Below are 24,864 nucleotides of genomic sequence, written 5' to 3'. Positions count from 1 at the left end.
CAGAACTTTTTTAAAAGTCTTTTGATTTTTTTTAACTTAGTTTTTTATTTTTGTGAAAGTAAATCAACATTTTAAAATGATTTTAAAAGCCGTAATTTAAATATTTTTTAGGTTTTTTAAAAATAAAAAAATGTAAATTTGTTGGTTCGGTTTGATAGGATAAGACAACGCAAAAATTGGGCGATCTGCCAAGGGGTTATTTCTCAGGAGGACTTTCTATGGGAGACTGATCCCTATATAGGTGTTAGACATGTGAAGAAAACCGAATAACTTCACGTGGCCAGGTCGTTGATGAAGTTTGAACCCGCAACGAACTTTTCCTTTTTCATCCTTTCGCTCTTTCTCTTCCTCTTTTTCTCCCTCTAGTACTTCTTCCTCATCCTCCTTTTTGTCCTCATCCTCCTCTTCCTTTTCTTCCTCTAGCACTTCACCCTCATCTTCCTCTTCCTCTTCTTCTTCCTCTAGCTCTTCCTCCTCATCCTCCTCTTCCTCTTCTTCTCCCTCTAGTTCTTTCTCCTCATCCTCCTCTTCATCCTCTTCTTCTTCCTCTAGTTCTTCTTCCTCATCCCTCTTTTTTTTCCTTCTCCTCCCCTGGAGACTAATGTTTAGTGATTTTTATCCACTCAGACACTGGTGGGTAAAAATGTAAATTAAGGAAAATTTTCTATATTATTTTTGTGTATATCAAGTGACGCAACCAAATTTTCTTTGTATAATAAATCATCTTTAGTAAAATTATTTAAAAATTTTCTTTGATAAATTTAGAATTTATCTTTTTTCCAAATAAACTTAATGCAATTTTTTACTTTTATTTTTGTTTCAAATTTATTAGAAATGTAGAAGAAAACTTTTGAATTTCAATTATATTTTCTGGTTAAACCTAAAAAGAAAAAAATTACACAAGAACAAATAAATATCTTATTTTAGATCTGATATTTTCCTGTCAAAGTTTTTAATTTAATTAACTGCTGAATTTATTTATTTATTTTTGTTTTGTTTTATAAATCTTAAAACGTATTTATTATTAATTAAATTGTTATTATTGATAATAATAATTGAAGTAATTAATTAAATTATTGATAATTTCATGCATTTTAAATTAAATTATTTAAAAGGTATAAAAATACAGCTCGTTAATGAGTAATGTGTAATATGATTTTATGAATAAAATTTTGTTACACATTACTCATTAATGCCGATCTTTTCTAAGGTATTTTTATACATATTACTCGTTAATAAGAATCTTTCAGGAATTTACGTACACATTATTCATTAATAGGGATATTTTAGGAATTTTTCTACATTTGCCCATTATCGGGATCAGTTTTAGGGAATTTTTTACACATTACTCAATAATGGAACTTTTCTACACATCTCACTAATGGAGATATTTTTTGAGGAAAATTTTTCTATACATTACCCATTAATGGGAGGTCACTTTTGAGAAATTATATTAAGCATTAATGGAAATATATTTGGCAAGAATACGAAGAAATTCTGTTTTACATTTTGCCAACGTTTCTAAGTAAAACCACTCTCAGATCCATTAAAACTGCATTCAAAATAAGCAACTAAATCTTAATATATATATTTTTTTAAATTTGAAGTTAAAGAAAGAATATATTTTATATAACATTTACGAATGTTTTTCATTTTCGAATTGATCAAAAATTACGTAAGAAAACGGGAATAAAACATTTGGTTCATTAGAAATGTTTTGTTAATTTCGACTGTCAACTATTGAAGAGTATGCAATGAAAGAGCATCTGTCAACGGTGTGAAAAGTCAGTTTTAAAGGAAAAAAAATAAAAGAGATGGTTCAATATCCAAGTTGAGTGGCATTCGCTGTCACAGGCGTCACTTAAAACTACGTCCCTAAGCCTTTATCCCAATATATTGTTGACATTTTTCTACTTGGAGTTTTTTCTTGGATGAATCTTTTGCAAGTCGATTTTGATGGTGGATTGAAGAAGATGGAGTTGCCCCCTCTTCTTCTTCTTCTTCTTTTTTTCATTTCTTTTTCTTCGTTCTTTCATCTCGGAAAATTAAAGTTGGCAACAAATCTTGAATATTTAATATATTCTGATGCGCTGTTTAATTTTTAATGCCTTCATGAATTTAAAAGCGTTAATGTATCGGTCTGTTCGTGATGAAGTTTCTTCGAAATCTTGAGTTATTTCGATGAAATTTAAAAAAAAATTTCTTAGTAAAATTGTTTAAAATTTATCTTAAATGTTTTTCTTTTTAAAAATTTAAGAATTTAGAAGAATTTAAAGAGTTTTATTTCAAAATTTATTTATTTTTTAAAAGAAGTACAAAATTAAAATTTATTATTTTGAGTAGGAAAAATGAATATAAATTCGAGAAATTATAAATTTTGATAAATTTCTGATGGCTTTTTTTACAAAAATTTATTATTTATCGAAGTGGTTTTAAAATTTAAATAATGGTTTATGAGATAATTCCACTCTAAATAAAAAAAATAAATAAAAAAGAATTAAAAATAATAATAAATTAGGAAATTTATTTTAGCTTGGCTTTGAAAGGCGAAAGAAGAGAAAGACAATGACTTTCTGCTAAATTTTTGTTATAATTAGAGGCGTGAAAAATAAATTAATCATGCGAATAATAAAGAAAATAAATAAATAAGATAGCGCTTGCATAAGAAGTGATGGAAAGATTTTGGTAATCGATAGACGAGCAGCTAACAAGATTGCAAGATCAAAAGGTGAATTCTGCAGCAGCAGTTGCCAGAAATTCGATTATCTTCTCACATAAACAGAAGCAGCGAGAGGTGAAGAGAAAATTACGGTTTGGCTGACACAGCAATCAAAGAAACCATCAAAAGATAACTTGAAGTAATCATCGTTTTATAACTAAAAATAGCAAAATGATATTAAATGTGCCGCTTGGGTGTTTTTAGAAAGATTGGGCGTAAACACGAGAGAGTGTGGCTTAAGAAATAAGTAAATGCACATACCTGCTAACGGGCTCTGTTTATTTTTGAATTTGGTAGAAGCTGAAGAATGATAAAGTTCAATCGACGTTAGGAACGAAGATGCTGAAGAGAAAACAAGTTGAGAAAGCCCCAGAGAAGCTAAATAAAGAAGCCATCCTGAAGGAATTTGGATAAGAAAGAAAGCATTAAAAAAATCTACCAGTGGACCTCGAAAATGATGAAGTTCGGAAACTACTAAATGGATTTTTTGGAAGAAGGAAGACGGAACAACTTATTCAAATAGTTTAAATGTTCTCTATTTTGTAAATTTAATAGAGTTTTTAAACTTGTTTATGTAAGTTTTTCTAAAGTGTTAAATTGATGTCGAAGAAATGAAAACAGTGTTTTCAAGTACCCTTTACTAACTACGCCAGGAATTTTAAGTGCAACTTTTCTATTCCACTGTTTCAAAATGGCGGATCTTCAATATGTAACCTAAAATTTTAATATACATACGAATGAAATTTTATTTTTATGTATACGTTACTGTAATATAAAGTAATATAGATATGAAATATAGGTTTTATTGCTAAAGTGAAGCTATAAAATGCTGCATTTTACCAAAGTAAAAATCAAATATTCTTGATAAACAAGTAACATTAATGTATAAACTTAGAAAAAGTCGTAAATAAGAGCATATTGAATCTAAGCAGAATTACATTTACTCAAAACCTAAATAAGTAGGCTATCAGTTTAGGGTCTCGTATTTTAAATTTATTATTATTAAAAGGTCCTAGTATATAGGGCCTAAACTAATCAAGAAGCAACCATGAAAATCTTTAATTTTTTCATATGCCCGTCTATCGAACGGATAATATTCTTAATAAACTGCATATCTAACTAGTAGAGGTCTAATTTGTATAGTATAACTTATATTTTGGGTATTTTTTAAGTATATATAATGACAAATCATTCAGTTGAAACGTGGACTGGTGAAATGTTCTCTTTCATAATGAAAGGAGTATAAAAAAAAGACATTATGTTATGTAGAAAGAAGCAATGAAATGTCTTTTTTATACTACGAAAAATAATATTAGAGCAATTTAAATTCAAAAAAAATTTTTAAATAGATTTGAATTCAATTGTAACGAAACAAAATGGCGGCCGATCAAACACGCCTTCCAATGATAAATGGCCTAAAAATAGCCTTAAATAAAGATTGTCTTAATACTTTATATACAGTAAATTTTACTTATAAGTCCTCTTTAAAAATAATTATAGAAAAAAAAAAAAGAAAGTAATCGTTTATTGAAACTGCATTCCTTCACTAACTAGTTATAAATGATTTAAGATGAATCAAAATATATTAAATTTACTGAAGCAGAAATCACTTGATGACTTCCTTAAAAAAAATCTCTTAATGTAAAATGTAAAACATAATACAGAAATCATTTCTTACTTTAACAGATTATCGTTTTTCTTTATTAATTTTTATTATATTTACAGAGAAACAACTGTAAATAACACTTCAATAGACTAGAATATATTGTTTAAACATTAATAGCTTCGTATAATATTATTTTTATATATAAAAATCTCAATTATTTTTTAATAAAAAGAAGCCTTCAATAACTTTTAAGAAAGCATCTTGTCTTCTTAGAGAATAAAAGTAAAAAAAAAAAAAATGGAAGAAAATCATCTCGTTCTAGCAACTGATCCATGAAATTGCTTCGGTTTAAAAACGACTTGAAGTTTTCTGTATTAGTGACAGTTTTAAAATATTTTATTATCTTAATCGTCTTTAATAAAGAAAAAAACACATCTAAGATCTAAAGTTAGAGATTAGAAGAGAGGAAGAAAAAAAAGGGGGAAAGTAAGATACCATTTCAACTTTTTTAAGTTCTAGATGATGATCTAAAGTTAGAAAAACTCGACTTTTTAACAAAGAGCATAAATCCTATTCGCATAATGAAAATTTAAAATTGTAACAGGCAAAGAATAACTATTATTAACCATGATAACTAGGTTAATGGAAGAGAATAAGAACTGGTTCGTGACTTCTACTTTCTGTAATTGTGTATATTTGAATTATAAGATTCGTATCTTTTGTAAAATATTATAAAAAAATAAGTTCGTTTTTATTCTTTTTCTTTTTCTGAATAAATTTTATTGTAGATTTTCACAAAAATATCAGAGGTTTTTATGTTTAATAGCGGCTATCCGTTTAGAATAGCCGGAAAAAGATTCCCTCCGTGATTATGATATTTCTGCAAAAACTTATCTTGTTTAGTCTACAAAGTTTGCTTTTTGCATAATGCAATCTCGAGAAAACTTTAAATATACCAGAAAAAAAGCACAGATAACAAGAAAAAATTTGGAAATTTTGTTACAAAAGAATCTTCGTTAAATTATGAAATTTTAGCGCTTCACAAGTTTACAATATAGAAAATCGTAGGAACCAAGCGAACAAACCACAGCTTATATAAAACTAAGAATTAAATATGACAAGCAATTTATGTTTCGAGGAGTCTTTAAACTCCTCGAAACTTTCATTTCCATTTGTAATGATTCTATGCTTGTAAATCTTTTAATTGAATCTCAGAATGGTTTTGGCAATCTGAATTCTTGACAGCATCAGAAAAAATGAATATTATTATTAAAAATATATTTATATTGTTATTATTTTAGCTGTTAGAACTTTTACACGCCTTCTAACACGAAAAATCTTACTTCTCCAGCAGAGCATATTCACTTATCTTACCTCTCCATCTTGTTTTGCGTCAACCTCTGTAACTATGACCATTCTGCTGCAAACCTCCTCATCTATTATTCTTCATTCTCAACAAGTATCCTGTCCATTCTCACTCAATACTTTTACTTTTAGAAATTATATCCATCAGTTTTCTTTCTCTTCTCGATTTCTTATCTTCCTGTTCTATCTTTTTCTTTATTTTTTGATAGATCTAGATTGCTTCTAACTTTTGTCTTCGATAGACTTTCTTACCTTTCAGCTAGAACTACATTAAAGTAAAATTGAAACAGCCATCAATTTTCTTTTCAAAGCTATTATAACTTTTCTATTATATATTAGTATTGTTTTCAATCGTGTATACAACGTATATATTTTATAAATCACATAAATTCACTTAAATTTTTGTTTACCAAAAGTATATTATATATCTTAAGATAAAACTCTTCAATAAAATTATTGTTTTCTCTTCGTATGGATCAGTTTCTGTATTGGCCATTGAAAAAATAAATCCTATAACATTATACGAAAGTGAGATTGATAAAAGAAATCAGAATTCCAATATATTTGTATAACTTATACCCATATTAAGTCCATAACATAGAAAATCAATGTTATAATCAGTTTAAAGCGTAGTAGACTTGTAATTTAGTGAGTAGATAGCATAATTGTTCTATAATATACTCATTCCACTGTAGAGTAAACCAATAATTTAGCAATTACACAGAAAAATAAGCCTATAATTTAGTAAACTATGCATTGTAATTGCTATCGTTATTGCAATGTATGTAAGCATTGTAGATGTCTATTTTAGCGTGTGCATAAAAGAATAAAGCTTACAGTATCATTGTAAACCATTATTTAGTAAATCTATAGAAGAGTAGATTCATACTTTAGTGATTCCACAAAAACGGATCCATAATTTAAGCCACAGTTCAGTAAATCATTAGCATAAGTCTATAATTTAGTAAATCTATTAAATTGTGGGTCTATAGTATAGCATAATATTATGTAATGTATTGATTAATTACGTTATGAATATGTTAATATCTTTCCACTATAATTAGATCATAATACATCAAGTAAATCTACCACAAAGTATATGATATATTAAGTGTGCAGAAGCATAGTAGATTTATAACATAACGTTCGACTCAAAGAGTAGATTTATTTATTAAGAGAAATATATTTTTAAATAATTTTCTTTAATTATAAAAAAATAAGTCATGTTTTTAAATTAAAAATTAAAAAAATTCAACATCCAGAAAGGACTTTTAAAATATTTAATTCTCAATTTCATGCTTTATGCCATGTTGAATAACTAATTTATCGCCGTCTTTACCGTTACATATTAATTTTACAACGTAAAAGTTGCAACAATAATTTATAATTTATGAATTTTCTTACTGAAGAATAAGAAAATTTATCTATCTCTTTATTTACATATTAATTTTAAAAATCTGGAAATTTTTTATACCATTTTTTCCACATTTTATTAATATTTTCTTTACATAAAAACTCAGCAGATTTCTCTTTTCTCTCGCTATAATTATAAGAGGTATAAGAGGTTATTTCTTCGAAAACTAGAATAATTTTATGCTCTCGGGAGTGATTTTTAAGTATAACAAATATTAAAGAAAACTCAAAGAGAAGAGAGATTAATGGAGGAAAACGTTGACCATATATAATTAATGAATCTTACAACGTGTAGAGAAAAGTTGAAAGCAACACGAGATGTTAGCAACTTACTTCATCTAAAATCGATAAAAAGACAAAAGTTATAACATTATGCAATCGATTCCAACAACATAATTTCCATTTGTTTTTATAAAAATCACTAAAATAAATTAAGATTGACAAAGTAAATTTATTTCTGGTTTTTCTTTCTTCCTCCCCCATTCAAATCTGTTGAATTTTTGATTTGAATTGAGGATAATTTAATTTAGTTTTCTGCTCTCTGCCTTTTCCTCTTTCCTTCTTTCTTCTTTTTTTATTCTTATTTCTTTTCTAAAATGAATTTTTTCTACCCATTTCTATATTTTTTTCAATTTGAATCTAACTTACTTATGATAGAAATATGATCTGATATCGGATGAGGAGGAAGATTTTTACCGATTGTGACAGATGAAACTTGTTACAAATATTGATATTCCGTCAGTCGGTTTAAGTGGAAGTCAGTATTTTATAAAATTCAATAATTATATGATATAAAATATTAATAAAATGTTCTTTCTTACTACAGACTCTACGTAAGCGAAGAGTTTTAAACTCGAGATGCGAACTTCAAGGATTTTAAAGAATATTTATAAATTTCGAGTAATAAATTCTACGATATTTAATTATTTTTATACAAATATTATAGAATATTATAAAATATATATTTATCGGATAAACTAAAAATCGATAGTAATGAAGACAGCGCTGGACTTAGACTTGTTGTGGCCCTAAGCTATAACATATAACGGGCCTTTTCCCCTACCAAAATTATGATACTTGTAAATTGTAAGGCCTTAAGCTATAGACTCATAAGACAAGGCTTTAAACTACAGCTTGTCTATATGCGTAGAGATTTCATATAGTAAAAGCAATATATGGATAAAATGCATTAAATTTTATTACTTTATAAAGTTTTATAAGAGAAAAACTTAAATTAAAAAGTTTTACTTTAATAAATAAACAAAATTAAAAAACTAAATTATAGTCTATATAAAGATACATTAATACAATATAAAAAAGATGAGTTCAGCTGCTACTTGAGAAACTTTTTCTATTTCTTTTGATCGTGGGTTCGGTTCTAATTAATTAAATACTTCTGTTATAAATTCGAATAGATGAGTAATTTCTAAATTAATCTTTACATTTTCGATGTTTGATTTGACTTGATAAAATAAAGCAATGCAATACGAAAGCAATTTGCCTCCCGTGGGGATTTTCTATGAGAAACTGGCTCCTACTTAAGTGTTAGACGGATATAAGCACGGATAACTTCACTCACTAACTCGTTAGTCAGATCCGAACCCGCGACAAAGTACTAATGTTCAGTGATTTCATCAACTCGGTACCCTTTCGATATTACTAACAGATAAACACAATAACTTTATGGAAGAATACAAGAAAGGAGTGTTGACGATTGAGAACCGAACCCACATTCCTAAGATTCATTCATTATCTAGCTATGTTAGCGTTGTCATGAAGCATTAACGCATTAAACATAAGCAATCAAGCTACGAAATAGCTTAACAAAGCGTTACGAATCCGAAAAATTTGCTTCTATTTACCGTGACTAAAAGCATTCCTATCCACATCTTTGCTTTTTTCTATGATTTGATACCATCTTACTTACATTTTAAATGTTAATAATTCAGCTAAATTCTTGTTACACGAACGTAATTCAAAACGGCACGAAGCAATTCGATTCAAACAAGAGTTAAGCCGATAAACGATATGAATTAATGACATTTATAAGAAAACAAATCAAAATATCTCTTGTTATTTAATCAAATCATTATTCGTTAGAGCATAATTAATTATTTAATACCGGATATTGGTGATTTAAAGGGGATTTGAAAGGATATTCCATTGTATAAGATTCTTTTATTTAAGCTAAAGAAGAGTTTTCTATCGGAGTTGTCGATTGAAAAGACGTTCGTCCATTAATTTTTTATATAAAACTTTCAACGTGTAATGGCATCGATTAAAAATACGAAAATACGTCTTTTCATCATCAGTAATAATTCAGCAACGTCTCCAAAACTATCTTTTCTAAACTGTAAAACTGTAACAAGGAAGTTCAATAGGAGAGATCCACTAACACTTTCTCTCTCTTCTTCTTCTTTTTTTTGTTTTAAACTCATCTTTTCTGGAAAAATCGATAAAATTAATTAGTGTTTCTCTTAATTAGGTTGAAATGAAAGGTTTTTGTAATCTGTAATTTTTTCCATTCCTTCGTTTCTTGAATAAAAAGTAGCGATATATATTCAACTGTTGGTTTTAAATTTAGAATTTACCTGAAAAAGAAGGAGGAGGATGGATTTAATTTCGATTTTTTATATATATATATATATTATTTCTTCTCCTTCTTCTCCTTCTTCCTTTCAGCTCAAATAAAAATTTTCGATTAAATTATCATTTAGATTTTTAATTATTATTCTACGAATATTCATGAAGCAATGACAAATTTTATATTTTTATAAAATTGCCTGATTGTATCTCATTTTCGTGAGTAATGTGGATGAGATGATAATTTTTTTATGTTGGATGAAAGTAAAACAAATCTTAATCATATCTTAAAGCTGTGAACATGTTTCAGAATTTTTTTTAACGTTTAAACAATATTAATTATCCATGTTAGAACTGGAATAATAATGGACCTCATTATTATTCCAGTTCAAGTCGTTGGGATTCTCTAAAAAGTTGTGAGAATATTAGAAAAAAATTTTGAAACTAAGTAATTTTAATTATTAATGAAAGTTTTTAACACGTTTAAAATTCTTTTCTAGTTTTAATATATTTATTTATAAAGTGAAACAGTGATAATAATGAAATATATTCCATAATTTATGTATAAGTGGGTAATAAGCAACAGAATAACAGGAGGTTGAATTAGAACTTGCAACTTACATTCACCCCCTGTACCACTGTGGATAAAGAGTAAATTCTTTATTGTGTATACAGTAGATGTGTGTTTTATGTTTTATTTATTTATTTATTTATAAAGGCAGAGACCTCTTCATCCCTTATCTTTGGGTATTCCTTACCTGGCCATACGTCCCTGGTTATGCTACTGGTAATACGATGAGACGATTTAATGTTAAGTAATTAAAGGCCAGAGAACTGAAGAAAATCGTGCAAATTAAAAGAAATTTAAAAAAAAACGAGAAACAACATCACTTTAAGACAGAAAATTTACTGGAAAATTTATATAAAATAGAAGAATCGCTTCATTAAAGCTACGAAACGTTTGAAAAATGTTATAAGAAGTTTATAATTAAATATACGTAAATTATATAACTTTTAAGTGTATATAGCCTAATTTTATTAAACTGTATACAAACTTAAAAGCTTTATTAATAAAATAAATTGTTTTAAAATAAGAGAAAAAGTATTTTATAAGCTTTATAAATATATTATTTCAGCCGAACAATTCAAGTATATATTAAAAAATAGAACGTAAATTGTTAAAGAATGGAACTGTCAAAGCTAGAGAATAGGAAATATTTTTAACTTTACACTAATTAGTTGAGTTAAATTTAAAGATTTTTATCAAGAAAAATGCTTTCTGTAGAGAAGGAAATCTTTAAAAACTTTCAAATAAATTGGAATAATCTTAATCATTGTTGTAAATCTGCGGACAAGTTTGAAAATTCATGAGTTACGTAAGAAACTATGTTATACAAAATTCTAATCTGTCGTAACATCAGCACGGATATTCGGATTCTAGATACAAAAATCCATGTTCCGAGAAGTAAAATATTCAAGAAGGAAAGCGTCGAGAAAGCAATAAAAATTTTCTAGACTTCATTTTAGTATAAACTGCTGATGAAAGTCTTCCGCCCTTTTCGCGTTTAAGTTAAAAAATAAAAAAATAAAATAAAATAGAAAAAAAGGAGTTAATAAATCACCTCACGAGATATCTCTTCTTGTTCAGACATTTAATGATAGAAAGTGTTCTCTAAGAAACTCAGAAATCCTCACGATTGCCTTGTAAGAATGCATTTTCCCTGAATGATTTCTTCCCCTTTTGACTTCTCCTCATCCTAACGACTCTTCTAAATTACTCCAAAACAAGTTTTTCTTTTTTAAAAAAAAGGAAGAAAATTTTAAAGTTTAAATTTAGAAATATTTCCGTCTTTTTTTTCCTTTTAAATTTATCAATTTCTCTCGTCACTTAAAGGATAAACTTTTAATGCATTTTTTAAAGTAGAATAGCGCGTAGTATATGAGATTTTACATATTTTAAAGTGGAAAAAAATGTAATAATTGTAAACGATATTGGTTACAAAACAGATGTTGAATGAAATAAAATATCCGAAAATTTAAGGAATGTTAGTTAATGTTTCTTGGCACATATTAAAGCTGAAATTTTACAGATTTTTGGCATACCACTATAGGAATTCCAATCTTTCTTAATGACTCGAGATTGAGGATTTTATGTTATGCATTATCGCCATATTCGCATTGTTAATGCCTTGCAACGTTATGAATTAAGGTCTTTCTACACTTGTCATTTAATATAGCAGTAATTTAAGAAAACTCGATGATAAAACGATTAGTTTTAACATATTTGATTACGGAGAGGAAACAGAAGAAGAAGAAGAAAAAAAAAATGGAGACAGAATTTAATGAGTTTATCTTTTCATCAGAATTTTGTGAAATGAGAAAGGCAAATAATGTACAAAAAATTTATTAAAAAATTAAATATGTCTCGCTTTTTTAAAGATTTCTTTGTTAGATAAACAGTTTGCACTCGCTTTACTCGCTTAAGACGATAATTAATTAGAAAAACTTCCCTCATTTAACGAGTAAATGTCTCCAATCGTGGAAGATTAATAAAATTTAAGTTTGTTTTTTATGCATTTATAAGCTTAAATGTGAATTATTAAATCTATAAATACTATTATAAAGGTTTGTATTAATTATAAAGTAATATTATCGGATGTACTGTACAGTTCATTCTTTAAAGTAGCGATGTATTTTCGAAGAGAAGCGACGCGACGTCGCTTCGTCGCATCGCGCGTCTAATACAGCGACGCGAATTCTCTATCGCAAATTCAACGCAAATTTTATTTTTAAAATTATAAATAACAAAACTAAAATTGTTATTTATTGCAAATGACGTATACTCTCATCGTATACGTCATTTATATCGGTAACGTTTAACGTATACCTTTTGCACGTTACATTTTTCGTTCTATAACTTATCAATTTTCTTAAATAAATTATATATTTTAAAACAAATAAAGTGTATATAAAACAAATATGGCGCACATATATTACCGAATATACACGAGAGAACACGAAAATTTCCAGAGACGAGCGACGCGTAACGCGACGACGTCCTTTTTTAATTCTATCAGCTAATTAAAATAATAAGCATTAAATTAATTTATTTTGTAATAAATAAATTCAAAAACTTATCTAAAATGTCATTTTTTACCATATTTTTAGTAGAAAGCATAAATAATAGAAAAGAATCCATTTTTTTCACCCAATACTACTTTATATGTTAAAACGTAAGTTGGAAACTTTATAAATTCGAGATACACCTGGTTAGAAAAAAGAGAAGAAAAGGAAAAAGAAGAAAGAAAAAAAAAGGAAAATATATACTGCAAAGCGTGTATAGAAAAGGCATAGCAAGTAAATTCCGATTTGGGTGTTTGTCCCGAGATGTTATGTTCAGATAGACAACAGGTTCCTTTCAAACAAGGCCGAGTTTTTCTTTGAACATTTTAATTTTAAAACGATTTTCTTGTGATATTTAAATCGAAGGAGGTGTCTATATCTCTGTAAGAGTCAAATGAAATATTCAAGAGGAGGAATATGTTGTTTGTCACAGATCCAGGGAGATTTGTCAGTCTATTCTCTGCCGCCTGCGCTTTTAAAATTCAAATAACTTTTTCTGTTTACAACCACAGGAAAAATAAATCTCGTTTCTTCAATTTTGAACATATATGAAGCGTTATATTGGTAAAAGATAGCTTTAACATTTTTATTAGTACTCTTGGCAACTTTTTTTTTCTATCTACAATTTTATTTTTAAATTATTTCTATTCTTACTTTCTTTAACTTAATGTATTCCGGCTTATAAATGTTGTCTTTGTTAATTTAAAAATTCGGTTTCAGTCTTTAAGAATAATTTTTTAATTGCCAAACTTTATAAATGTGCGTTTAAATTATTTAATATTTAATTAATTAAAAAATAACACATATCGCGTATCCTTGGATTTACAGTAGTTTACTAGCAAAGGTTAAGCTACGAACAGTTACAGATTTTATTTTTAAGTTAAGGTCTCACTCTACGAAAAGGACTCGTTCTATCCTTTAAAAATTCTAGTCTAAATCTGGCTCTAGATTACCGAGATTGGATAACACCACCGAATACTGGTTGGTCATGAGTTCATGCCTCAACAACGAGGTGGCCACGTAGAGTTTTCCGGGTCTTCTTCACGTTTGTAAATACCTAAGTAGGGGCCAATTTTCCATGGAAAGTTCTGGGAAGCGCCTGAGCAGATCGCCCACATGGGTTGTCATATACAAACTGGCCTTAGGTAGGATAAGTACTACTCCTTCGTTTCTATGATAAAAGATTATGGTGTTAATAAATTCATTTTTAATTTTTACAGAAAGTTTGATATCAGAATTATCACGCTATGTTAATTTGTTTTCTAGTTATGTTAATTTATTGATGCTTATACTATAATTTTATGAGAATTAGCTTCCTTCTCTGTGAGAAGGTAACTTATATACCGGATGATCGTAATCTAAGTACTCATATTTAATGCTGTTTAGAGAGAAATTTAGCTATATAAATGCAACCAAATTTGATATGATGATATTTCTGCTGAAAAAATTAGTTCCAAAACATGCCATTGTGGCCTTTTTGGCGCTGCACGCAACAAACATTTATTTGTACAAGATGTTATGCAGAGATCTTAGTGATGTTCTATGTGATTCCTATTTTGAAGATGTAAAATATGTAGGCAATTGAACAGCGTATTCAACGACTGATCATAATTAACACTCTATGATGCTTATCAAATGCAATGTCTTTCAAAACTATCAAATTTACCTGTTCCAATATACCGCATTTTTTAAGCGCTCCTACAAATGAAATTATTTTTTATTGCTTGCAGCGCTAAAAGTGCCATATTGACGAGTTTTTCACAGAAATATCTTTCGCATGTCTCGAAAGTGTAACCGTACCAAATGGCTGTATTTGAACTGCTAAACAGCGTTAAATAGGGGTGCTTTAATTACGTATTAAACAAGTTATAAGAATACCTAAAGTTAAATTTGGTTTTAATGTATGAAATATTTAAACTTTTCTAATCAATGTCATGTTTAAAGATACAATTTTCGTCCTTTAACACGTAAAAACATCGTTACACAGTTTGCTGAATAATGGTAAAGTCGTTTACTTTCCTAGACAGAAACGATCGATTTAGAATTTTGATCGATCATCGCTCGATCGCCTATAAACAAAGGACGCATTTTATGAGTGACACATTCATTCACAGAATAAATTTTTGGAAGAATCGATACAGCACCGAACAATATTTATGTCCCTTTTCGTTATATCAACAACGAAGAAGATAATGGCGGATTTCCTACCGATCGATTCTTTCGTGTTATAAGACTTTAATCTTCATCTTTATAAGAATTTGTCACCTTTCTTTCTTCAATCAATTTTTTTTTCTTTTTTTGAAGCAGATATATCGATTGTTGAACTCAAATTTAGCATCAACCACCATCTGGGAATTTTTTTTATCACTCTAACAAATGGCTGATTTCCAAACTAATGCACATTTAGAAAAGCTGCAATAAAATATTCGCTGACTCGAGTCATAACATCGAATTATTAGAAAGATTTATTTCCGACATTTCTATAATATAAACCGCAATAAATTTCGAAATAGATTCTCTCTCTCTCTCTTCTACGGCGCGCGCCGGAAGCGACGCGCAGAGGACGAATCAAGGTCATTGATACGACCTTGAAGCGTCCTTTAACCTGATTCGTCATTTTCTAATGTAAAAATCTGCCGGTGGCGGAGCTGAGATTGGTTTTTTTATATTTTTTTTAAAAAAAGATTGATTACTCGGAAACTCGAACCGGATCTAATAAAGAGGAGTTAACAGCTAAACATCACATATTTTGGCTTCTTGCAGATGGTGTTTGGAAGACAATTGGCCTGTCAATTAATGGGCTGACATTATTGAACGAAAGCAGAAAAAAATCAGTTGAAGACCTTTTAGGGATTGTCTGCAAAATGGATGGCTATACAAATAATCAATGATGTGCCGAGTTTCTTAAGTGACAAATCATATCTTATTTTATTTCGGACGTTTATTGATGTCAGCTGAGATCAATGCTTTCCTATTGACTATTTGTCACATGTGCAGAAGTATGTCGAATTTTTAGAAAATGCTGTTTTGTTTAAATTTTATTCCATTAAATGCCTCAGAGTAACATCTTATGTCTTCTACGTCGCATTACTTCCAACCACTCTCGATTTATCATCCGATATTCTCGACTTTTTCGATCGTATTTTGTACGTAAGAAAAAAAAAAGAAGAAGAAAAGTAAAGAAAAAAGAAAAGAAGAAAAGTTTAAGATCTAAAAAAATTTAAAAAAAAATAATAATTATAAAATATCAAGAATTCAATTTTATTTAATTAAATTTTTGAAAATTTTCAAGGTGGAATAATTTTAATTATCGAAATCATTTGCGAATGAAATTCTCTTCAGAAGTTCTTCCACCTGTGAATTTACTACAGAATATCTTAAATCCGGTATATATTTTTTTAATTGTTAGTAATGAATGTATGGAGTAGTTAAAGAGAGAAAAGTGAAAAGGAACTCTAACTCCTTCTCCCTTCTTTGTCTTTCCTCGCCATTAAGCTATGTTTATTGCTGCAGAACACAGTTCTCTCTACTGTTACGTCCTGGAATTACATTGAAAGTTATTTATTAAGTAAAATCCTCAAGGGACAAACAGTATGCTTTTTTCCCTCTTCTTCTTTTCCTTTGTTAAGATTTAAGCTCAGTACTAAATAGACTTTTCTGGTTGGATAATGTCTAGCACCTTTTTTTGGCATGTGTTCTTCACACCTGATACATTAATTCTTTATTAATGAAATATAATTTTAAAATTCTACTGTTTCTTACCTCAAGCGTTTGCATCAAATTTGGTTTAATTGCATCTTTCATAAATACTGTTAAAGCTCCAAATACACCCTAAAAATTTTATAAACTGTACAATACTGAATGTAACATATAATAGATAAAAACTAATGCTTACCAAATCTTCAGCTGTTATTGGATAACCTTCTTTATTACTAGCTACAACAATACGTTTAAATCTCTCTCTCATATCACTTAAATCAGTTGTTAAAGCAAGAATTGCCATAATTTCACTTGCAACAGTAATGTCAAACTGAGTCTTTAAAACAATCATAATTTAAATATTAAATAAGTAACAAAAATTCAAAAATATTTTGTATTTCAAAATTATGTAATATGTTAAACTCTAAAAAAATAATAAATACCATATAATTATTTAACAATTTATAATTTATTGTAAATTACAATTACCTCTCTTATCTTTCCTTTTTCTGTAGGTGATTGTCCAATTGTTATTTTACGGAGAAACCTGTCATTCGTATCTATAACTTTACATTTAAAAAGTTTATTATTATTATTATTATTATTAATACATACATACATACATACATATGGGTGTCCACAGAGGAGGCAAAAGGAACATTTGCCCCTATCTGAGATCAAGTAAAAAATTTCACAAACTATAATCTTGAGATATATAATCTTACACCCTCAGCCATGGACATTTTGAAGCAATACTGTAATGTACTTGTGAAAAAATACCCCAAAAAATTAAATAAAAATTAATTGATGTAATTACTTGTCTCCAAGCTTTGCCCCCTCACTGCCTCTATGGATGCCCATGTACTGTACATACATATAAAAATATTATCATCATTATATTTGTACATGTACAAAAATGTTACAGAGTATAATAAGGCTAAATATCATGCTAATTACATTATTTATTACTCATTACATAAAACATTATTCTTCAAATATTTCTCAAAAAGACAACTTAAGATTTTGTAATTGTTCTATGGTACATTTCCTATTTATTACCTCTTTGCCAAGTGATAGTAGATGGATCAATGTCTAATCTTGCAAATCGCTTTATTTCATCTTTTGTCAAATCTTTTGGATTTGTAGCTTTTATGCCTAATTTCTTTGTAAAAAAATAAAATACAATAGAAAAAATTTATTTATTATATATTCTTAATTAATGACTTACATTGTATAATATATAAGAATAAGCTAAAATTACTGATCTCATACAGTAAGATTTGCTTTTCATCAGTTATTTTCTTAATAGAACAAGAGGAATTTGTTAAATATTGTTCATTCTTTAATTTTAATTTACTTTTAAACACTTTTACATGGATAATAATAAAGTTATATACAAAATGCAAAAATATCACATAATAAAGTATATATAAAAATAAATAACATTAATTATAAATTTTCAATCAAACAACAAAATTCATTTCTGAAATAAAAACATTTATAAAAATAAAAATCTTGTTAAAATGTAAATAATAACTTAAAGACTGGTTATCCATGGGTTGATACTTATGTTATAATATAGAACTGAGATACATTAAACAAATAGTACAAGAATCAAATGATACAATAAAGTTAATTCCAATAAATTTTCATATAGGAACTGAAATAATATAAAATTGGTCCTTTAATATTAAAATTGAAAATTGGTATTAGTGTTATTTTAATACTAATACCAAGTTTCAATTATTCCAAGTATATCAAAGTCTGAAAAATATTTATGAATGCAATTTTATTTTTTAAACCTTCAATAATCTAGTTGACTATTCTTAGCATTCTGTATGATTTTAGTTTTAACGACAGTTGTAATTTCCTGAATAAGTACAAGATAATGAAACTAGCAGAAAATTTTCAGCATTTGCTATCATAAGTTACTTTATTACCTCTTTTTCCAAAATTAATCCTAATATCAAATATCACAAACTAATGGTCATTTATTTAAAGTTAAATAATTCTTTTTTAATCATTAAATATATCAATTTTATTTATGTTTAATGAAAGCAAAATATGAATAGCAAAAGCATTATCTGTGTTAATTTAATTACAATTATAATTCTTAAATATAAAAAAAATCAAATCATATTGACTTAAAATACCTGTAATCGTCCTTTTTGTATTTCTGTAAATTCTTGTTTTCCTTTCTTTGTAGAAACCAATCTTCTAAATAAAGCCTAAGAAAAAACATTTAAAATTATAGTATTGGAAATATTATTATGAAAGATATGTTTCCTTATGATACATCATATTTTTTAATATATATAACATTCCTATGGCTTATTCATATATCTAAAAACAATGATTTTTTAAATCTAATATTCAAATGTTTATTGTTTCATATCTAAATTTACAGATATATTAATATATATACAGTGGAACCCTGGTTAATGAACGTAATCCGTTCCACAAATCCGTTCATTAACCGAAGCAATTTTTCCCATAGAAATTAATGCAAATACAATTAATCCGTTCTAGCCGTTAGTATTTTTGTAATTTTATTCGTAAAATGGGTTTTCTTTGATTCTTTTCAAAAACAATGGGACAAACTTTTGCATCAACCAAATATAATTTAATATCCACATGTTAAAAGCGAAAACACTATTATTAAGTCAGACCAAAGTTCAGGGAAAAGTAAGGAAAAAACTTTACTGTAGTTGTCAAAACAAATGTGACACGAAAACATATGACGTAATGGATCAGGTGGATCAGGTGGAATGTCTGTGGGGAAGATGAAACTCTGACAGAAGCGGTCATAAACAGTCAATCTAGGTTAAATTTTTGGAAAAGGGGAACAATTTGACATGTATAAAAACATCGCGTACAATCATTAAAGTTCTAAAATGACAGATAGCAGAAACAATAGGCTAAATTATGAGCGAAAGGTTTATAGGTTTATCAACAATCTCTGATCAGAGTCGATGAACGGATGTCAAATAAATGCCTCACAACAAACCTTTCTCGTGACCTGATCTGGTTTCAGTTTTCACCTGGAGACAAAGAAGAAAACAATCGGGAAGTGAGGAATGGGACACAGGACTAATCGTAAGGTGAGATTCAAGGAAGAAATACTATAAAAACCCCGAATCCCAAGGTCAAAATGCAGTTTTCCTAAAAATTCTATGGCGATTAATCTGTGTCATCTTCATCTGAATTAAACCTGAAGTCATGCCCGCCAAAATTTGTGTTGTGCCTCACGGACTGCACCAGTCGTTGCAGCTCTGTCACCTACCATCGCTTCTGTGACCAAGTGAACCCATCTCATCCGCATTGGGGCTACGACTGATCAGCTTGCACTATCGTAAGACCAGCGATATACCACTCCTCAGTGCCGGGAGAAAATACTGTAGATAAGCCATTTCCAACCATCTCAAATGTGTAAGCATCTTCCTGTTCTAATAAACGATTTTCACTGTAAAATACTTGTCATCTTTGTCTCCTCCGCCACCACCAACGTACGAATGGACCATAGATCATCACTGACACACAATTAACTGATTTCCCCTAAAAGTCAGCAAGCTTACAAATTTGACACAAAAAGCCGTTAAGTTCGTTATCCGAGACAAAATTTTTGCAAAATAAAAGTTCGTTAACCGGGGTTCCACTGTGTATATGTATATATATAATTTCTATTATATTTTAAAAATATCTAATAATAATATGTTGTTGAAGCTAAGGGCTGCAATAAATTTTATCATTTTACAACTTAAAATCCACAGAAAATGGATTTTAATCATCTAATTCAAGCTAAACGTTTTTAATTTAAACATTTTTATTTAAAATATAAACATAAAACAAACATACTTCATCAGATTGTGTTGCTTCGTGGAACATACGTGCATCAATCTGAGCAGCTAAGAGATTATTGGCAGCAGTGATTGCATGTATATCACCAGTAAGATGAAGATTGAACTCTTCCATTGGAATTACTTGTGAGTAACCTCCTCCAGCAGCTCCACCTAAAATTATTTTTCAAATTATTATTATTAGAGGAATGACATAAATAATATATATTCAATTTATTTATTAAATTATGTTTCATAAGGTCTTTCTGTCAGCTGACATGATCTTGTGTAAATTGTGTGTGCAGTATTTTTCAGATGTTATTTTTATTTATGCAGAAGTGTAAAAAGCATTTTGAAAATTATATTTTATTGCTTACTTTCTTACTTTCCCAGGATATACTTAATTATATTTTTAATTATTTATGTCTTTAAGTAGGTGCCGATGACTCAATTTTTCATCATCACATTAAATTCCATAAAGATTGCTCAAATTGAAAATAAATAATTTATTTTTAATCTGTGTAAAACCGACATATTTTAATGTGAAAAAATGAATGCATATTTGGTGCAAGTTTTGTCTTCTTTCAATAGTGGCAACTCAAGTGTTCAAATTTTTTAATTGAAATTCTTCTAATATGATTTAAAGTTAGCTTGTTCGGTTTTCCACATTTACATTGTAACAACAATAATACAAAAATTAACTTTCCAAAAAGATAAATAAATATTGATATACCTTTAATTCCAAAAGTAGGTCCTTGAGATGGCTGACGAACACAAGCAAAGACATTTTTATTTAGGTGAGCACCAAGTGCTTGACACAAACCAATAGTAGTTGTACTTTTACCTTCTCCTAAAGGTGTTGGTGTAATTCTATGGAAAAAAAATTTTTTATAGTAAAAAGTAATTACTCATATAATACAAATTTAANATTTTTTTAAAATAAATTATTATTATTATTATTATTATTATTATTATTATTTTGCAAATTAATTTTACTAAAATAAATTAATTATTAACAATACAATTAACAATTAATTATTTTTAAATTAGTGACGAATTTCGTTCTTAAAACCTTGTTTTCGATGCATATACCACGTCTAGAAGTCATAAAAATACGTTAAAAATTCCCTGGGAAGAGGCTAATTATTTAACTGTGACTTGAAGAAACCTAAAAATTAAAGTTAAATTTAATAAGATTCGTGTAAAATTTAATCGAAGAGTCGGTGGAATACAAACGAGTTCAGGTTAAAAGGTCAACCATCTCCAGTTTGTCTCATACATTTAAAACCATTAGACGAGTCCAACAAATTACTTAAACAATATCAGCTTACCGATATGAAATCCTAAAATCTAGAAAGATCAAATTCCTTTATTGTTATTGTTATTATTATTATTAAAGAGCCGAAATTAGTACAATTACTATCTAAAATGCTCATATTTCTAACTCTTATTGTTACGTCGCGCACGCAACTCTGTATGACGATTCACAAAATACTAAAACCCTATAAGATATGAGGCCCACATCTCACGCTTATCATCGAGCCAATGCTACATCTTTATCTTCAGTAGTTACTTTCAAGTGATACTTTATACAGAAACGAAGAAAAGCACCCCCAGAGCGATCCTCTGACTGCTCAATTTAGCTGAATCCAAACGTTGCACACACAACAACTATTAAAAAAAGGAATATATATATAATAAAATTCTAGAAAGTCTTTTAATCAAACAAGATTTTTGTGAATGTAATAGAGATGTTGATGGCATACAAATGCGTTCGGGTCAAAGGGTCAAAGCGAGTTTCAATTTTTGCATCTCAATCTGCTAGGAGCCATCAAGAGCAGATCTGTGGGTGTTCGGCGCCTCCAATAGAGGAAAAGAGAGAGAGAGAGAGAGAGAGGGAGAAGGAAAAAAAAAGAAGTAAAGCATTAGTCTCCATCTTAGCGATTCTTCGGATGCTAGAATAAATTAAGTTGTCCAGCGCAGCTGCGGGCACCAACTAATTGAATGGGTCTTGCAAAAGCACGATTACTTGTCGTTCCACCCACTTTTAAGAAGTTTCTTCTTTACGTAAATTGTTACTTCTGATAATTGTCTATTAAGAAATTTAAATCGAATAATCCTTTAATTACAATAAGTTAATTTGTTTAAAAGTTAAAACGGATTCAATTTATTATTATAGTTTGGAGAGCCATAAGTTGGGGTGCGATCAATGGCGAATTGGTAGGAATATTTCCACTTGTCAGGCAGCCTGAACTGTCATCTCCACATGACAGATGTATTGGAAAGAGAAGAATTTTACAGGTTTATATGAGAAGGTGTTTAGAAGTCCGGAAAGCAGAAATGCTTTTGGATCGCCTGTAGAGCTTCGACTCTTTTGTACGAACATTCTGTTAGGGACAGCCTCTGATTGTATTTTGTTATCGTTCAGTTCTCCGCATCTTTATAGAAGCACTTTCTTCTTTACAAAAACGTATGCGATTGACAGTGATTAGTACTTTTTATGTAGGTTATAAGTGACAGAATTTTTTTCTTCCCTTCTTCTTCTCTTTCTAATTTGGATTTTGTTACTTTTCGTGGTCATTTTTGATACTTTCCTTTTAGCTTGTTAATTTTTTTTTGAATTATAAGTTTTTTAATATAAAATNAATAAGAATAAAGAGGTGGTGACTCGTAAAAAAAAGGAAGGGTTTAGTTAGAAATTTATAAACACAAAATAAGCTACTGTATATATGTGTGTGTTATTTATTATAAAGTGAATAAAGACTATTCAATTTTATTACAACCCCATAAAACAAGTAAATAAAATGAAGTTTAAAGGTCTGGTAGTAAGCCTATAATACCACTATATATAAATCTAAGAAGTAGGTAAAGAACTGAGATGTGTTTACAATTTTTTTCTTTTCTGTATTATTAACAAACTTACGAATTTTTTTATAATGAAAATTACATAAATACAGTAAAATCTGTCTAAAATGGACACTACAGAAAACGGAAACCTGCTTAATTTTAAATGAAAAAAATAAATCTCAGAACGGGAGATTTTCTGTATGAAATATTTATACAAGACGGAAACCTGTCTAAGAAGGAAACGGAAAACTCTTTGGGCACCAACTGCGTACATAACCTGAGTATACGGAATTTTTCTGCGTAACAATGGCTAAATTCTAAATCATATTAAAACACATTTTAAAGCGTTTTTTACACGGATTTTTTCTCTCTCTGTGTTCTACATATATAGGTTCAACGTGTTTTTGAAACGTATATTAAATTAATATAAATCAAATATTAATTTCAAAATTTAAATATTGTTCATTTTTATTATAGTGAAATGGTGCATTTAATGAAATACAGTGAAATCTCTTGACTATTGACAGAAACATAAAATGTGGTCGTTGTTCGGAGGTGGCCGTTGTTTGCAGGTGTTTTGTATGCATTTAAAAAAGAAACGTTCCTGAATAAATGGCCGCCGTTTAGAGGTGACCGTTATTGGAGGTTCGATTGTATATGCTAATGAAGTGATCAAAGTGCTGAAAATTTGCTTGAACTTTATTCAAATTTGAATTTTAAAGTAAAATGGAAGACTAAAGCAGTATTTATTTTGTTTTGTTATGGAAAAAAGTGTAGTACAGTCGACCCCCTATAACACTGTTGATTATTTCGTTTTATATGAATTCCATGTTGTACGAGTCACTTAGATTTTACAAATACGTATGCCGGGCTGTACGGCTCACGTATTTGTAAAATCTAAGTGACTAAGTGAAGCATTTATATGAGGATCTACATCAAGACATTTCGTATTTCATATTGATGATATAAAGCCAAAATTTATTTACAATTTCTGTCAAATTTACTATTTTTGACAGCTTATTTCAATATTATATGCTGGAAATTTTTACTAAAAGCTCGATAATTAAGTTTAAAAAAATAGAATTTCGAATCTGCAAACCTCGAAACTGACAAGTAAACTGACAGAATCGGAAGTTTAGGCGCTTATAATCCATCGTATCAGCATTACAATAAGATAATGCTGATTACAAAATATATATTTACTCAATTAATTGTATACAAAACGAGTACAAAGAAGCAATATCAAGATAGAGATCAATGAATAATCATAAACTAAACTTAGTAATATATAAAAGCAGGCCGTTACTCGATTTTATTCCCTATCTAGAAGCATTAAAGGAAGATGAAAATACCGACTAACAACATGTGAAAGGGCAAGATTAGCGAAATCAGTATATACAGTAGTGTCTTCATCACTCTAGAAAGGTTAATAACCAAATTTCTGTCGTGGCCTCGAGGGACGAATCTAGTAATTTAAATTTCAAGCTCTGAAATTGGGTAAGAGGAGATAACACGTGCATGGATAGTTACGAATTGACGAAGGGAGAGACACCAACTGCTGATTAGCTCATTTCTATCGGAGCATGAAACTGGATCAACAGGATAATTCGTCAATGTCTTCTCTACAGGAAGTGAACAGGGTACATTTACTGCAGATACTCTTACTTTACCAT

General features: G+C 28.7%; 1 protein-coding gene across 1 annotated transcript; it reads right to left on the bottom strand.

Moving 5' to 3' along the window:
- Positions 1-216: 216 nt before the first annotated feature.
- On the bottom strand, positions 217-24,864 carry LOC111637412 (C-1-tetrahydrofolate synthase, cytoplasmic-like). The gene is made up of 9 exons (XM_023382898.1): positions 24,857-24,864; positions 21,078-21,214; positions 20,364-20,518; positions 18,662-18,736; positions 17,568-17,670; positions 16,998-17,074; positions 16,705-16,845; positions 16,515-16,640; positions 217-591 (listed from the first exon to the last, which is right to left on the bottom strand). Exons 1-9 carry the CDS (start codon positions 24,862-24,864, stop codon positions 217-219), a joined length of 1,197 nt encoding a protein of 398 aa, XP_023238666.1.

This window comes from Centruroides sculpturatus, unplaced genomic scaffold, assembly GCF_000671375.1.
Source record: "Centruroides sculpturatus isolate CEXI.00-Female unplaced genomic scaffold, Cexi_2.0 scaffold53, whole genome shotgun sequence".
Taxonomy (NCBI): domain Eukaryota; kingdom Metazoa; phylum Arthropoda; class Arachnida; order Scorpiones; family Buthidae; genus Centruroides; species Centruroides sculpturatus.
Note: the sequence above shows the minus strand (reverse complement) of the source record. Positions and strands in the feature narration are given on the sequence as shown.

Excerpts from the sequence above, each read along its gene's own strand:
- LOC111637412 (XM_023382898.1), bottom strand. Across the intron at positions 17,075-17,567 it reads TACTATCACTTGGCAAAGAG|TTATAGATACGAATGACAGG; the intron begins GTAATAAATAGG and ends TTAAATGTAAAG. Across the intron at positions 592-16,514 it reads ATAAAGAATTAATGTATCAG|GGGAGGAGAAGGAAAAAAAA; the intron begins GTGTGAAGAACA and ends ATTAGTCTCCAG.